Source organism: Pterocles gutturalis, unplaced genomic scaffold (genome assembly GCF_000699245.1).
Source record: "Pterocles gutturalis isolate BGI_N339 unplaced genomic scaffold, ASM69924v1 scaffold6098, whole genome shotgun sequence".
In the NCBI taxonomy this organism is placed as follows: domain Eukaryota; kingdom Metazoa; phylum Chordata; class Aves; order Pterocliformes; family Pteroclidae; genus Pterocles; species Pterocles gutturalis.
In genome coordinates, this window is record NW_010117847.1 from 18,612 (window position 1) to 33,878 (window position 15,267).

At 41.4% G+C, this 15,267-nt stretch overlaps 1 protein-coding gene across 1 annotated transcript in view; it reads right to left on the bottom strand.

The window, feature by feature from the left end:
• Positions 1-15,267, bottom strand: part of ANKRD17 (ankyrin repeat domain 17) — a gene marked incomplete at its 5' end in the record, with an annotated part of 45,119 nt that overhangs the window by 16,931 nt on the left and 12,921 nt on the right. Inside the window, 9 exons of the mRNA XM_010075957.1 lie at positions 400-542; positions 1,395-1,540; positions 1,710-1,821; positions 3,462-3,610; positions 10,370-11,128; positions 12,658-12,760; positions 13,335-13,478; positions 14,091-14,218; positions 15,146-15,233. Of these exons, the coding sequence (XP_010074259.1) occupies positions 400-542; positions 1,395-1,540; positions 1,710-1,821; positions 3,462-3,610; positions 10,370-11,128; positions 12,658-12,760; positions 13,335-13,478; positions 14,091-14,218; positions 15,146-15,233 (1,772 nt within the window). The remainder of the gene's footprint in view (positions 1-399; positions 543-1,394; positions 1,541-1,709; positions 1,822-3,461; positions 3,611-10,369; positions 11,129-12,657; positions 12,761-13,334; positions 13,479-14,090; positions 14,219-15,145; positions 15,234-15,267) is intronic.

Here is a 15,267-nt window from a genome sequence, read left to right on the forward strand (position 1 = left end):
CTACACAGGGGAAACAAAGGGGCACGAAACACACACACACTTCCTTTATGTAACCCAGAACTAATTTCAAACCAACAGGCCAATCAAAGCAATAGAAAGATTTCTAACTTCAACCAAAGAGTGATAGCACGAGGTACTAAAGAAGTTAAAAAAACACATTAAGGGAGATGGAAGTTTAAGAGCATTGTAACAGCACAGTCAAACCTTTTGTTTCTAACTCGAGGGGAAAGAAACCTAATACAAATTAAACAAGACATTGTGATCATGTAAGAAGTGTAAAATTTTGCGCAAAATTTTGTTCCACATAGCTGTCAAATTGTCAAAAAAAATTCCTTTGGAAAGGACAAAAACCCAGAAGAGGACAAAAACCATGAGAGAAGGGGTGAAAAGGGAACTTGCCTGGAATTTATTTCTGCCCCAGCATTTAGCAGAATCTTGATAATGTTCACGTAGCCACCAGAAGCAGCGAGGCTTAGAGGTGTGTAATCAGAAACATTCCTGTGCTCTTTGTTTGCCCCTCGAGCTAGCAGCAACTCCACCACCTGCAGTGTTTAAGAAATAACATCTGGTTTTCTCCCAAACTTGCAAATCTACCCAGGGCAAATGCTTTTAAAGCCTAAATACTCGCGTTGACATCTTCCAAGAATAAGAAAGCAATTTTACTCAGTTGCTTCCCTACGCTCCTCAGCTCCCTGAACAGATGAGGCTGCAACTATGTTTGTAAAGCCACTGTAAAGCTTCCTTGAAAAAAAATGAAACATGGTCACTTATTAGCATGCTCAAAACATTCATACCAAATTGGAAACCGTAACCAGAAAATACTGAGATCTTTATGACTATTTCAGTTACTTTTAAGACTGCCAAAACCTGAGATTCAGTTTGAATATGGTATACAAAGTAGACTTGCTTTTCATCCTCTCCTATTTTAATGCTCAGTTCACTGTCAAGTCAAAAACTCATCCTCAAACCGAAGCTGCAGAGCAAACAAAAAAAATGTACTCCAATATCCTATGGCCTGTACATGATTCATTAGAAAACCCTCTTGGCTCATACACGGAGCTGATTCACACCTAACTCCAGCTTCTCAATAAAAACACTCATCATGTTCACTTTCATATCTACATTTAATTACACTGGTAAAAGCCCCATAATGAGCCACTAATGACTACAGTCATGAGGTCCTCTGCACAGTGCTGGTCCAGCTTATAAAACTCAAAAAAGCAATTAATCAGACATGTTGCAATATATGACTTAGAAAATATGAAGCTCTTTACATCCTTTCTAAAAAAAACAATGGCTAATTAAGTTACCATAACTTTTCTGGAAGATGCTTTGATCTACTAACACAATGTGTCATCTACAAACTGCTTTTGAAGACTTAAGTTTTACTTCACCTCTTGTCTCCCTCCTGAACAAGCCAAAGACAAGGGAGTGTCCTTGGTTCTCTCTGACTGGGCTTCAATATCAGCTCCGTTATCCAGTAAGATCTCAACAACACCCACGTGACCAGCTGTGGCAGCCAAAATAAGCGGAGTAAACCCTGAAATGAGAAAGGATGTTTGAGGAGTCCACATTCCTAACTTAAGTGACTCAAGTTAAACCACCAAGAGCCCAAGCCTAGGTTTCACAGAAAGCCTACGCTTAGCGTGTATTTCGTGTGACACACTGAAGACCAGAAAGGGTGCGTATTGCCACGGTGAGACACCTACCCTTCTTGTCCCTGTGCTCAATATTCGCTCCTCTCTCCAGCAGCGTTTGTACTAGTTCTTCGTGGCCACCAGCACAAGCAAGTGTCAGTGCTGTGTCATGATTACTCTCAGTCTAAAAGAAACAGATATCACATATTAAAACAAGGTAAGTATTTCCCTTTTCAATTACAGCCCCTGTTATATTGCCTATTAGCCAAATACAACTATACCTGCGACAAAATCAAAAGTTTCTGTAAGACATGTCTACTGGTTACCTCACAGTTACCGTCTGTGTGTAAGTTCCTAACAGGATTCTGCTTCTCCAGTCAGCTCTGTCAGGAGATCTGAGAATAACTCCTGACAAGAACTGAGACTTCATCTGTCCTTTGCTAACTAGGACTGACTTCTCTACCAACTGCTCCACTGTCACCTTTAGATGCTGTAATGAAGTTAAGAATGCTTTCTTTAATTCTTAACCCCAAAGGGGAAAAAACCCCAATCTTACCACTACTGTTGCTGAAGCCTCTGAGCAATAGAAACCAGCTACAGTGAGCCCACAAATCACCATGACCAAAAACAACCAAACAACTGAAAGTTTTTTCCCTTTAGAGCGCTGATACTGAGATCACTTCTAGTGGTAGACAGATCTCAGCAACGCCACAGAGCCCTTATCAACCTTGATTCTGCCTAGTAGGCTCTGGCAATGAAACAACGTGCATTTGATTTCTCTGTGGTGCCAGTGCCCATTTAAAAGGCCACCAGCCTACTTGAAAGGGAAACTGAGAAACTCCAAGGATTACCAGCACTATTAGTTACAGCAGGGCAACTGAGGAAAACATCTCTGTTCCTCAGCAAACAAACCGAAACAATAAAACCACCCAAAACCCACAATCACACTATTTCGTAGCTACTAGTCAACTTAGTTTTAGTTTTGCTTTCCTGTATTATGACCCAGGGGAGGTGGCAACCAAGCACAATGTCGACCTGCGTCGGTATCTAGAGCTAACAACGAGGCCAGCGAGGTTACTGCACGAGCTGCCGTGCACGGGCACAGGAGACACCAGCAGCTGAACTAGCCAGGACTGGTCTTCCAAAGGTCTCTCTTTCTCCATAACCATCTCATGACTCTCCTCTTGTCCACACTGCCCACACCGTAGCCACATTACATATAGTCTAGAACTACGCTGATATGTATGCTAGTTAGTAGACACAAGCTTTTTTTTTTTTGATGGCCAGCTAGCTGCAAGTCAACATAAAGTAGCCTTTTTAAAAATTCCTTTCCATACAGATATACCTTTTCTTTAGATGACAGGGGAATTTGTATTATTTCCTCTTATCAAAATTTTTACAGACATTATTAGTTTCAGTACTTTTATACTTTTGTCAAGGTTGGTGACCACTGGCCAACAACTTCAAGTACAACTGTAAAAAAAACCCCAATGTGCAACACTTGAAAGCTTGTTAGGAAATCGGGCCAGAAAAAAAAATTTGTTTCTGCCAGAAGACAGCTTCACCGCTTCTCATAATCACTCCAACAATGAAGAAATGAGAAATACATGTGTTTATAGTAAAAGACCTTTTGTTCAGCCAGAGCACAGAAGGAAGTGGGTTGCAACTCTCCACGGAGTTGTACAGGCTTTCTAAAAGCCGCAAATCAAGCCTCCAGAACCCAACTCATTATACAGCAGAGCCACTGACTATCGATGAATTATTCAAGATGCAGAAGCAAAATAGCTTCACGCATCTGTGCTGCAGTGACAGTCGCAGGCTTACCTGTGCATCAATATCTATAGCAGGGTAGATTGGCAGCATGGCTGAAGGAGAAATGATAGGACTCGGAGTTGGCGTCTGAGGTTGGGAGACAGAAGTTGCAATGCTGTGTGTAGGAGTGTTGGACATTGCAGATGCTCTTCCGCTCACTGCTGTTGAACAGAATAAATACTCTTAGTAAAAGCAAACCACTTGACTTCACATGTTCAACATGACAATAAATGGACAGTGGGACAGGACTCCCACCGACAGACAGAACTTCCTACTTTATTTTCCACACATTTAACCCAATCTTTGAACCTTTAACTCTTTGAATTTAACAACTATGAAAAAGGTTAACTATATTAGACCAAATAAGTATCAAATCAGCATATTTTCTAGAAGCCCACTGAAAAAAAAAAAGAATTTATTTAGAAAGAAACAAAAAACCAAAGATCTTTCCTACAAGTCAGTCATTATTTGGACCAAGAGTTCCATACCTTTTGAAGGAGGACTGCAGAACAAGTCCAATCAATGGGTACCTATGCAATTTTTCTTAAAACAGTTGAAAGATTCTCAAAGTCCATCCAACCTTCACCCCTGGCCCCAGCCCCCATAAACGTAACACAAAAGCAGCAGTGCTAGCACCAGGATGCTCAGAATTTGTTACAACCAGAGAAGTGGAAGTTTAAGAGCCATTTTGCAGGAACTTTGGTCAAGGTTGTTAGAATAAGCAAAAGGCAAAATCACTTTACAGTTGATGACAGCGTACCAACATGACAAAAAACAGAACTGACTGCCACACTTCCCTGAAATTAATTTCATACATATAATGTTTTAAAATATAGATTAAATTTAACTAGAACAGCCTTTGGGTTTTCCTGCTTTTTGTTTTTCCTTCAAAGAACTCTACATGTTCCTCCCTGCCTTTTCCCCAGGATTTCTACAGTTCTTTATCAGGTGTGATCAGCCAAGGGGAAAGCTTGGTACCACCCAATTCTCCTGCCAAGTTAGCAGAAGCACTTTTAACTGCAAAATGAAAGAAACAGTTTCCACACGTTGCCAGCGTTCATCTAGCACACATCACTGAATAACCTTATGGAACACTGAAATAATGACCCTTTATCCCTGGTTTTTCAAGTCCTGTTTATTTTTCAAACAGGTTTAATGACCAGCCATGTCCCAGTTACCAGCCATTGATAATTAGCTTCTATATTTAACTTGAAGCTGTATGTTTTTCAACAGATGCCAAAAAAATTGTATCCCAACATGCCAATTTGTGTACTCCCTTCTCAGCAAGGAAGCTGTTTTCAGTCTGTTACTAATTTAATTTCTGGGCTTCCTATACCAAAGCCCAGCAATGAAGCTACTAAAGCTTGACACCACTGAAAGGAAAGAAAGAACAACTTCTGACATCAAAAGTACGATTAACCTTATATTTAAGAACAAATCAAGATTCAAGCTCCCTTGGTCTTTATATCAGAGTACCTTTTGAAATATGATTAAATTTTACAAGACAAATCACACTAGGTATGGATTAAAAGATACGTAGCCAAAATATTCTCTCATAATGTCAAAAAGGGAGTTCTGTGCAGAGGAGAAGCAGCTGAAGATCACAATGAAATATCGTTCAGTGGAGCATCTTAATTAAACTTGTCTCATCCCATATTCTGACTGCAAATTAGAGCTATAACCTAAAAACACAACTTAGAATTTGCTTCATATAGAAGGGTAAGAAGTTGTCTCCTTCAGCTCCTGCTCCCCTCTTTACACATATGACCAGAACAAGCAATCCTGAATAACAAACAGATTTCTCTTCTTTCTATACATTCAAAGAGGAAGTGCACGCAGCATGGAATGACAAAGGACCAAGATTCTTCACTTTCACATCTAGTCCAAAAGGACCAGATAAAGACACTAAAATGAACTGGAAACTAACCATACACATGCTTAACACCGATGACATAAAAACATCATCATCAAAAAATCCGCACACAAAAAAAGGTCACCCTGCTACAGCAGGTCATGGATGTTAAACAGTCGTTAGGAATTACTGCTGTAGCCTCAGTATGGGGGCTGGGGCATATACAAGAAGGACACCGAGGTGCTAGAGCGAGTCCAGAGAAGGGCAACGAAGCTGGTGAAGGGTCTGGAGCACAGGTCTTCTGAGGAGCGGCTGAGGGAGCTGGGGTGTTTAGTTTAGAGAAGAGGAGGCTGAGAGGAGACCTCATCACTCTCTACAACTACCTGAAAGGAGCTTGTAGTGAGGTGGGTGCTGGCCTCTTCTCTAAAGTAAGAAGTGATAGGACAAGAGGAAATGGCCTCAAGTTACACCAGGGGAGGTTTAGGCTGGATATTTGGAAAAATTTCTTCACTGCAAGAGTGATGAGGCATTGGAACAGGCTGCCCAGGGCAGTGGTGGAGTCACCATCCCTGGAGGTGTTCAAGAAACGCGTAGATGTGGTGCTTAGGGACATGGTTAAGTGAGTTAGGTGGTGTTGGGTTGGACTTGATGATCCTTGAGGTCTTTTCCAATCTTAATGATTCTATGATTCTATGATATATTACAGGAGGCACTATTAAAGTTGTTAACTTAAAAAAAAAATCAAGGTAGTTAGGAAGGTCTGAATTCAGGTGGAGTCTATTTTTTATACCAATAGTGTTGCGGGGGGAGAGGAAGAAAAGAAAACAACAGACATGTTCGAAAGCCAACACCCATCTTCCTACAAGAAAGAAAACCTTTATTGTACAACCCATATATAAATGGTTTTATGCATGCTAGTAGAGGAGAATATGCGTGTTGACTTACAGTTCTCAGATTAAATATATTTCAAGCGTGCTTCAGCAATAATTCATGGACAAATATTGCTCATACCCCTACAGCATGTTTCACTGACACAAGACAGTAACTTTTACGGGTAATGACTTCAATTGTATTTATTTCAACATCATGTATGCAGGGATCAAGTTTTTAATGAACGTGCCAAGGGCAATGAACAAAATCTTTATGGTGTCCAAAGGAAAATATTAAGAAGTTTTCAAATAAGCCAAAAGGTTTTTGTAACAGTCTTGAGCAGTGAAAAGAGTCATGAACTAGACTGATCATCAAATCTAAATGCACTGAGAGTCAAAGCTTTCTCTCTCCCCTCTTCCCCTCCTTCATCTACGCCAATAGATCAGCGGCAGAGCTCAACTAGAAGTCTGTACTTCAACACTGAACAAACATTACTTCAAGCCTGGGACACTGAAGTCTTCACAGCCAGTTTACTATTCTAATATTTTAGTATATACATGTCTCGGAACAGAACCACCTACCAGTCTTAATTGTATTAGAGCATACTTGCTCTCCATGCTCGTTTGTTTCTGGACATCTCAACTTTCTCTTAGCTTAAATAAGAAAAGGACAACCTCACAGCTGCTGTCTTCTCCACAAGCCCAGCAGCCCCACCATCCAGAGCAGCATTGGGCTTACAAATGTAGCCCCAGTATTAGGGGATGAAAGAAAACAGTCAAGCTGACAATTCTAAAAACCTGAAAACTACACAAGATACCCAACATCTGAGCCAACACGATTTTTTTCCTCATGTCCCAAGTCAAAACGTGTCTGGCAAAAAGCCTTACATTTTAAAAAGGAACACAGGGTTGTGCATGCTGTTCACATTTGCTGCTTCCTTGAATACTTGGTATTTTTGATAAATGCAATACATTACAGAGACCAAGCACCTTTAGAATCCAGTTCATCTTTATGCTGATCACTAAGTTTCTTACGAGTGTTGCCTCACTGTGGGCACAGAAGTGTTCTTACACAGCTACTCCTCATCTCCTGTAACGGCAACAGCAGAGGTATAAAAGTACTGCTTCACATTACATTGCAGTAAGTCAAGATGAGGGACTGAAAAAAAATTTTAAAAACTTATCTGATACTTCAGCTTTTTCCAGCTTGTATCAAGCCAACTCAAAAGACTTGTTCCACATTGGTTTCCTCTCCTTTGCCCCCAATTTCTTTGCAGTCTCTGAAGTTATTAAAAGCTATGTTCCTGCCACACACACTTAAAATAAACACAGAACACTTCAGATGCATCATAGGCCTTGAATTACAAGAGTCAAAGTCAAATTCTTAACTCAAATACACACACAGAGCATCACCTCTGTGCACTAACAGCTCCACAGATGCAGCCTGCAAACCACACCCTCCCGTCGTCTTGATGATGATTAGTTCTAGTCTGAAAGGCCGACTGTCAGGCTCAGTCCCGCACAAACCTGACTGACTGCCCAGCAATAGCTGAGTCTCTCAGCATGCCAAGGACAAAGGTCCACCTGCATTTACCATCAATTTGCAAGAACAGCGTAACCACTGTCAACAAGCAACTGGAGTTACACCGGGCATAAAAACTTGCATCCTCAGTTTCTGCGGCTCCTGCACGGGATGCAAGTGGGACAAAGCTGATTTTTAGGTGATGCTGGTGCTCTGTTGTGTTTTTTTTTTCTTCAGTATTGAGTTTGTGAAGAACTTGCAGTCAATGAATATTCTTTCTCATGTATTAATTTAGACAGTTACACTTAAAACTGACTCATTCAACAGGTAGCTTCCACGAATTAACCTTACCAAGTGCTTTCAAGATTCCTGAAATTCTTTGTGAGGCTCTGTAACTGGACATACTCCTTTGAATAGTTATTACTTTAAGAAAAGTTTGCTATTAAAAGCAGGGATTTTTTTTTAATATCGTTAACACACCATTTAACATATGCAATGTTTTCATTTAGGAGTTACATAACTAACCCCAAGGAATACTTCCACTCACTAGCCTCACAACAAGCAAAGAACTTGTCCAACACCTGAAGCTGAAGAGCAAACCTTTTGCTTGTCATGAATTTCAGCAAAGCCCACCATTATAGCTGAAAGATTATTTGCTACTTTTTCAACTTACCCTATTTATTTCTTAAAAAAAAAAACAACAACAAACCGAAACACCCCCTTAACTTGGTACACTCTCTCCCTGTGTTTCCTGGTGGATTGTGCAGAGCTCTGGAAACACCAAGTAGCTTCTCTCATAGCAAGGAATCCCACTTTGAAGTCCCAGAGTTGATCTAGCAACAGCACTAGACCTCTACAGCAACACTGATGTCTTATTCCAGCCTCTGACCAGCACGTGTGCACCTGGTCTTGTTTTAAACAAGTACTTAAAATGGGAAATCAAACTAATTGTTTGCAACTAGTTAAGCACAAAGATGAACATTAGATTAAGTCGACCCAGTCAACATGAAGCTTTCCTTTTGTAACTGGTGCTGCAAGCCACAGCTCTGTGACGGAAGTAAAAACTTAATTCATCTCAGGAACAGAGATTTAGATTAATGGGGATACTCTGCAGGGTTTCAATTAAAGCAGTACAGAAAGCTACTGATTAAATATTCAGCTGCTGCTTAAATGGCTTGTGTTACATTGAGCCCACTGCACCTCCACCCCAAGTTCCGATGTGGGGGTTCAAGCTGGACTTAAGCTGCACGTTCAGGTGTGTGTCCACTCTCACTTAAAAAAACCCCTAAAATTGGGCCCATGACAGAAAGGCAGAGATGGAACTGCATCTGTGCGGCTTTTAACAGACTTGCCACAAACGCCTTCCAGAGCACAATTTAGATCTCATTCCCAAACTGACAGTTTCCAGTCTATTCATCTAGGTTTCAACTCTAACACCAGAACCTCTGCAGCTCCCGTAAGTTTCAGTCATCTTTAGAAAGGCTTTGCCTTAACACCAGGTTACTCACCAGGTGCCTAATTTTAATCATATAGTTTTAAAATTATTGTTCCAAACATTTTAAACAATCACCACCTGGTGTTTTAAACAATTACCGTATCTTCTATTTGCTCTGCACCGTTCTTGCACTCCAGTCACTCCTGCAGTACACGCAGGAGCAGCTCCACACCTCTGCGTCTCTGGGCTAACACACCCGCCCTTCCTCCGGCACACAGCCCTCATCCCCACATGCTTTACAAAGCAGACTTGTCAAAACAGACAGTGCTTTTAAAAACCAAAGTTCAGCAGCTTAGCCAAGAGCACCTTAGCAAGCTTCCATCAAGTGATGTGAATTTTTTCAGCAATTTTTCCTAACTATTCATCCGTATTCAGCAAAGTACTCAAAGTGAGTATTCCAGTGACTACTTCAACAGACAGGGGATGAGGTGCCACTAAAGCAGGTGTAAAGGAAAGCAACATCTCACATGTCTGATGGTATTTAAAACCTGTTTAACTCTTTTCTTTTTCTACTTTTTAAGGCCTCAAAGCACTGATGTGAGTAAAGAGTCTCCAAAGTGATTAAAAAGAATTTGGTAAGGCCAAACTTGTCTTTCACTGGCAAAGCAGCCATATTTATGAGCAGACATTTTTAGAAGTCACAGGATTACCGTATTTTCTTTCCAAAGAGAAGCAAAAGCTTCCAATAGGTACGCTATTCAAGGTCAGCTAGAGCAGCTCTCATTTAAAGACAAGCCTATGGGTGCCTTACATGGTGCAGGCTTGATGTGGTGCTGTAATGGCTCCAGTCCTATTCTGAGAGCTCCGACTCAGTTCTCAGCTAGCTAGTCCTAAATACTAACAACAGTATCGTCAAGACCTTGTTCCTGAGCTACAAACAGGACAAAATAAAGCTGTTATACTCTAGCACATCCCCCCAAAACCACAAAGAATGAAAAACAGCCCTTCTGCCATATCAACCTGACCAACAGGCACCAGTTAGCACAACAAAAGGAAAAGCAACCTTGCAAACGGAAAAGGTAAAACCCGTTTTCTGAACTCCTAAAGACAGGGACAGGGGGCTAGCGGTACTTGCCGTAGAGCTAGCGGGAATACACAAACACACGCACACACATAAAGAAGTGGACAAACCCTCAACTGGTCAAGCAAATATTATACCTGCTCATAACAATATAAACCCACCTGCCATGATGTCATCCAGCGTGTCATTGAGCGTCTGAGCAGGGCTGGCTACCATTAACCCTTGCTGTGTTTCTGTCAGTATTCCTTGCCCCAGCCCTGCTAGTTGTGCTTGGCCCAACACTGGCTGTCCAACTATAACACCTTGCAGTTCTGTAAGATTTGCGATGGACCCTGGAGGTAAGGAACCTGCTGCCAGAGGCAAAGCTTGTGGCATCGCCAGAGGCTGAATTGGTGCAAAACCCGTCTGCGCAGCAGCTTGCTGAGGATCATCTTTAAGCAAGATGGGGTCCACTTGCTGTAATCGTGCATAGTCTCCCTCTGAGAGTTGTTCTCCTACCCCAACAGGAGTCAGTAGTCCCAAATGCTGGCAAGATTGTTGCTGCTGCTGTTGCTGCTGGAGCTGAATTCTTTGCGCTTTTACCTCTAGATATTGCTTTTTCAGCTGCTGCTGAGTTTTCAGCTGTAACTCTCGCTCCACTTTCTGCAGTTCCTCCAAAATCTTTTGTTTCTTCTGGATTTGTTCCTCTCTCGTTTTGTTCAGCTCCTCGATCTTCTCTTTGGTGAGCTGGTCAGCGTGTGCCAATTCCAACGACTGCAGCTGAGCGTTCTTCTCTATGGCTTCTTTTATCCTCTGCTCCAGCTCTGTCAACTTGCCCTGAGCCTCTTCTACAATGCTCTCTGGAGACTGATTGGTGATGTAACCCTGTACATCCTGGTTGTTTGCTGGCAAATGACTGCTGGACTTTTGTTTAGAAGCAGCTGTGTGAAAAAGAAACCCCCTCAGAACCAATGGAAGTGCATATGAATGGCATCCTCATCATAGAGCTACTGCTGGGACGCTAACTGGCCGGCTCTGCACCAAGACACAGCACCCACACAAGGTCAGCGTGTACTGTAAGGCCCTCAAACAAAACCGTACCTGCCACTAGCAATTTTAATACAGCAGTCAGGTGGCAATTTAACAGTACAGATTACTGCACATACATGCCAAATAACCCTGTGCTACGTGGACATTTTTACTCCAACAATTGCTCTCCTTCTGCCAAATCAAGCGATTGCCTCAAGAGCCGCTGTTATGAAGTGGTGCTAGGAGATAAATGGAAACAAAAAGAAAGGCTATGCTGTCTCTTCACTTGATGTTCGTGTCTGGTATCATGTTAAAACATAAACATATAGTTACAGCCCTGAAGTACAGCAAAAGCGATGCAAACACATCTCGAGGGTCAGGTGACTTTTCTAGGCCACCAGTTTTGTGAATAACTTGATAGATTTTAGGAAGCGCTACGCTTTCTACCTCTACTGAATCCTTTCACTACAGGTATCCAGCTTCGCTCAGTTGACAAACAGCGCTAGAGCCTAGGAGAGTCATTTCTATTTAACGTGATCTAACAGGGTATGTTTAGCCACTACATTTTATCCTTAGCAGACATGATTTTGCCTGTGTCAAAACTCAGCTCTCTGCCCAGGCAAGGCAAATATTTCAGCCTTCCTGTAAGAACGAGCGATGGACTAATCCATTTCATCTTTTATGAAGAAGTCCACAGTAACACAGCTGACATGGTCTGCCATACCCGTTGGAGAAGGGAAAGTTGGTTAATTTTGAAGGGCGAAAGGCAAATCAAAACCCAGGATTTGAGTCAGTGGATGTGCCCAGTTTCTTCCAGTCATCCTCGCTGTATTTCCAGAACAATACAAGTGCACACACAGTATTAATTTTACAACATGCACGCCTGTATTTGCACTATTGCTGATCCTTGATAAAAATGGGTTTGGAAGAGAATTCTTAAGTACAGAAAGCGTTAAGTGTCAAAAAGGTAGTATCAAAATAGATGCAAATTTAGTCCTAGGAGGACCTGAGCCACATCAGACTAAGTATTTTATAGCACAAGAAATTCCGCCTTCAATCAAATTAGTCAAACCCACTCCAAGACTGCTATCCTAAGTAAACACAAGTTACCAGCTCAACTGCAATATGGAGATTAATGTTTTTACAGCTTCCATGATCAAATTTCTACAGGCTTCTGGGTGACATTTTGCATTAGTCCAGTATGTCAGACTAATATATATTAAACATATTTACTTAGGCAGATTTCTTGACGCTTTATATTACAGGGTTAGATGACTGATACTTCATATTTGGTGGATAAGCAATCCTTAAAAAAAAATTGCAGTTTCCTTGACTGGATCCATAAACATTCTTCAGAGGAACTAATCTGCTAGAAGTGCAACCCTCTATCTTCTACCTAGGAAGGATGTTTAGGAAAATAAGCTCCAGAACTAAGACTGACCTTTATTTCTGATGGGAAGGGTTGTGGCGACATTAGCAGGGGGTTTGTCAGGCTCCTGGGGTGGGACGACCATGGGCAGCGCCTGCACTGGTACACGAGGAGCCTAAAATGTTGGATACTAATAGATTACTCTTCTCGTACTCTAATCGAGTTACAATTCAATAGAAGGTAAACAAAACCTGTTAGAAAAGCAGACTTACACGGTAAGTAAAAAACATTTAATAAGTTTTTTGATCCTCTGAGTTCAATAGTTAACAATCTGAGATCATCTGACTTGTATATACTTTGCATTTTTAACCTAGGAAATTACTCGCCGAACAATACTCATCTTGGTATGGTACAGTGCTACATTCTGGTAAAGGAAAAACAAGCCACAATGGGCTACGACTATAATTCTGAAGAGCCTCATTAAAGCAGACCTTTTCACTTGCTGTGATTTTTTTCCTCATTTTTTCTAATAACAGTTATAGAACAAGAACAATAAAACACTACACAGTGATGCTCAAAGAGTCTTCAGCATTTTCACAACAGCTCAGAGTGATTTTCAGTGTGTTCACCTATAGTTTAGTAGGTCATAAAATAACATGACTGACTCATCTTTAAGCTCTGAGTAAGCTGCAAGAAAAGAAAGCAAAAAAGTCCCACAGATCAACAGACAACCAGCCCTTAAACCTTACCCTATTTAAATCATGGGATGGCGGGGTCAGCTGAGTAGCATCAGGCGGAGGAGCAGAAAGCAAGTTGTTTGGGTAATCTAGAAGGTAACAAACCACACTGGTATGACCACCCTTTGCTGCCTCTATTAACATAGTTGATCCATCCTAGAGAGAACAATCACAGAATTAGAAAACAGCATCACCAAAACATGACAACACTGAAGCATCTTCTAAGACACACCACCACATACATTAAGACTGCTTTAATAAATGTTCATTCAATCTGCATTAAGTCCATATCTAAACTTAATGACTTACATATTTCTAAAAAACCAGGTATTTTTAAAATTTTTCCTTCCTCTTCCACAATTATGACCTTACAACCAGAGTGCAACCCTTACATTCAGCAGGGATCAATAGACCAGCACTCCTGACTCCAGCTTCTATAAACTTAATGACTCTTACATATTTCTAAAAAAACAGGTATTTTTAAAATTTTTCCTTCTTCCACAATTATGACCTTACAACCAGAGTGCAACCCTTACATTCAGCAGGGATCAATAGACCAGCACTCCTGACTCCAGCTTCTATAAACACGTTCATGAGCACAACGCCTGCTGGTGGAAATACGAGCGCCTGTGTCTTGCTCCCACTGACATCATGACACACTGGGTGAGTTGCACAGAATACAAAAAGAGCAAATTCACTCAGATCTCATCAGTTTTAAGACTACTGAAAGACCACCTCAGAGGAAAATAAGGCAGCTGAGCGACAAACCTTCAGTCTGTGCGTAGGATCAGCACCATGAGCTAGCAGTAACTCCACCACTGCCAAATGACCTCCAGCACAGGCCAGCGACAATACTGTATGATCGTTGTTAGCTGTGGTCCTATTCACATTTGCCCCTTCAAAAAAAAAAAAAGAGGAAAGATGATCTAAAAAGACTTCACCACGATCTCCTCTACCAAAAGTGACAGGAATTTAAGTTTTCTTCAACATGACAACCTAGCTCTTCATGGCTGCAGTCTTACAGCGGATGAAGTAAATCTAACAGTCAGCTATCACTATCATCATCAGACCATTTAACATGTCACCGTCACTGAACCCAAGCTCTTCTCAGCTGCCTAACAGCTTTAAGGAAACTCGACTCTGGGCACACATGGCTCCAAAAAGAAAAGCAACCCTCCCTGGACTAGCACTCCAAGCCCGCTGTTTAAATGCGCAAGTCAGCTAAGATCCAATGCATGGATCTGTGCTTCTTGGCACCAGCAAGCAGATAACTAATTGCAGTTCTGCTTCTTTCCCCTACAATCTCCCCAGGGAAATTACATGACACTGCAAGCTTTAGGCCAGTCCTGCTCCATACAAGGAGCAGTTTGAGAAAAATCCTTCAGTGTCAACTCAAGAGAGAAAACGGCAATTCCAAGCTCTGTATCAACTCTATGCATTCAACAGTGATGTGAAGGTGGAGATGACAGTTCTGACAACACAAAGCAAGTTATAGTCACAACTCTGAAACAAACAGGCAGGTGAAGTTAAGCTTCTGCACAGACAGTACTCAAAAGCTGCATCAGGAGCATGGAGATACCCAGTAACCACTACTGCTGCTGCTCTTACTAGGAAGAGACTGGAATACAACTATTTTTAGAAGAAGCTGCAGTACCCACTAATGTCACCAGAATCCAGAGGTCATCATGATGTGCCTAGTTTGAGAATCAGTGACCTATTTAAAATATTTGAAAAAAAATCAAGGAAGTCATACTAGTACCGACATGTTCTTAACCTCAAGCATTTCTAACAGTAGGAAAACCAAAACCTTTTCACAATCTTACCTTTGCTAATCAAGAACTGAACAGTGCAAACATGACCTGCCCTTGCAGCTTTCATGAGAGGGGTTCTTCCACCTTCTGATTCATGCTCCTAGAGCAGATAAAGAATGGCTTAAAATTCCAAA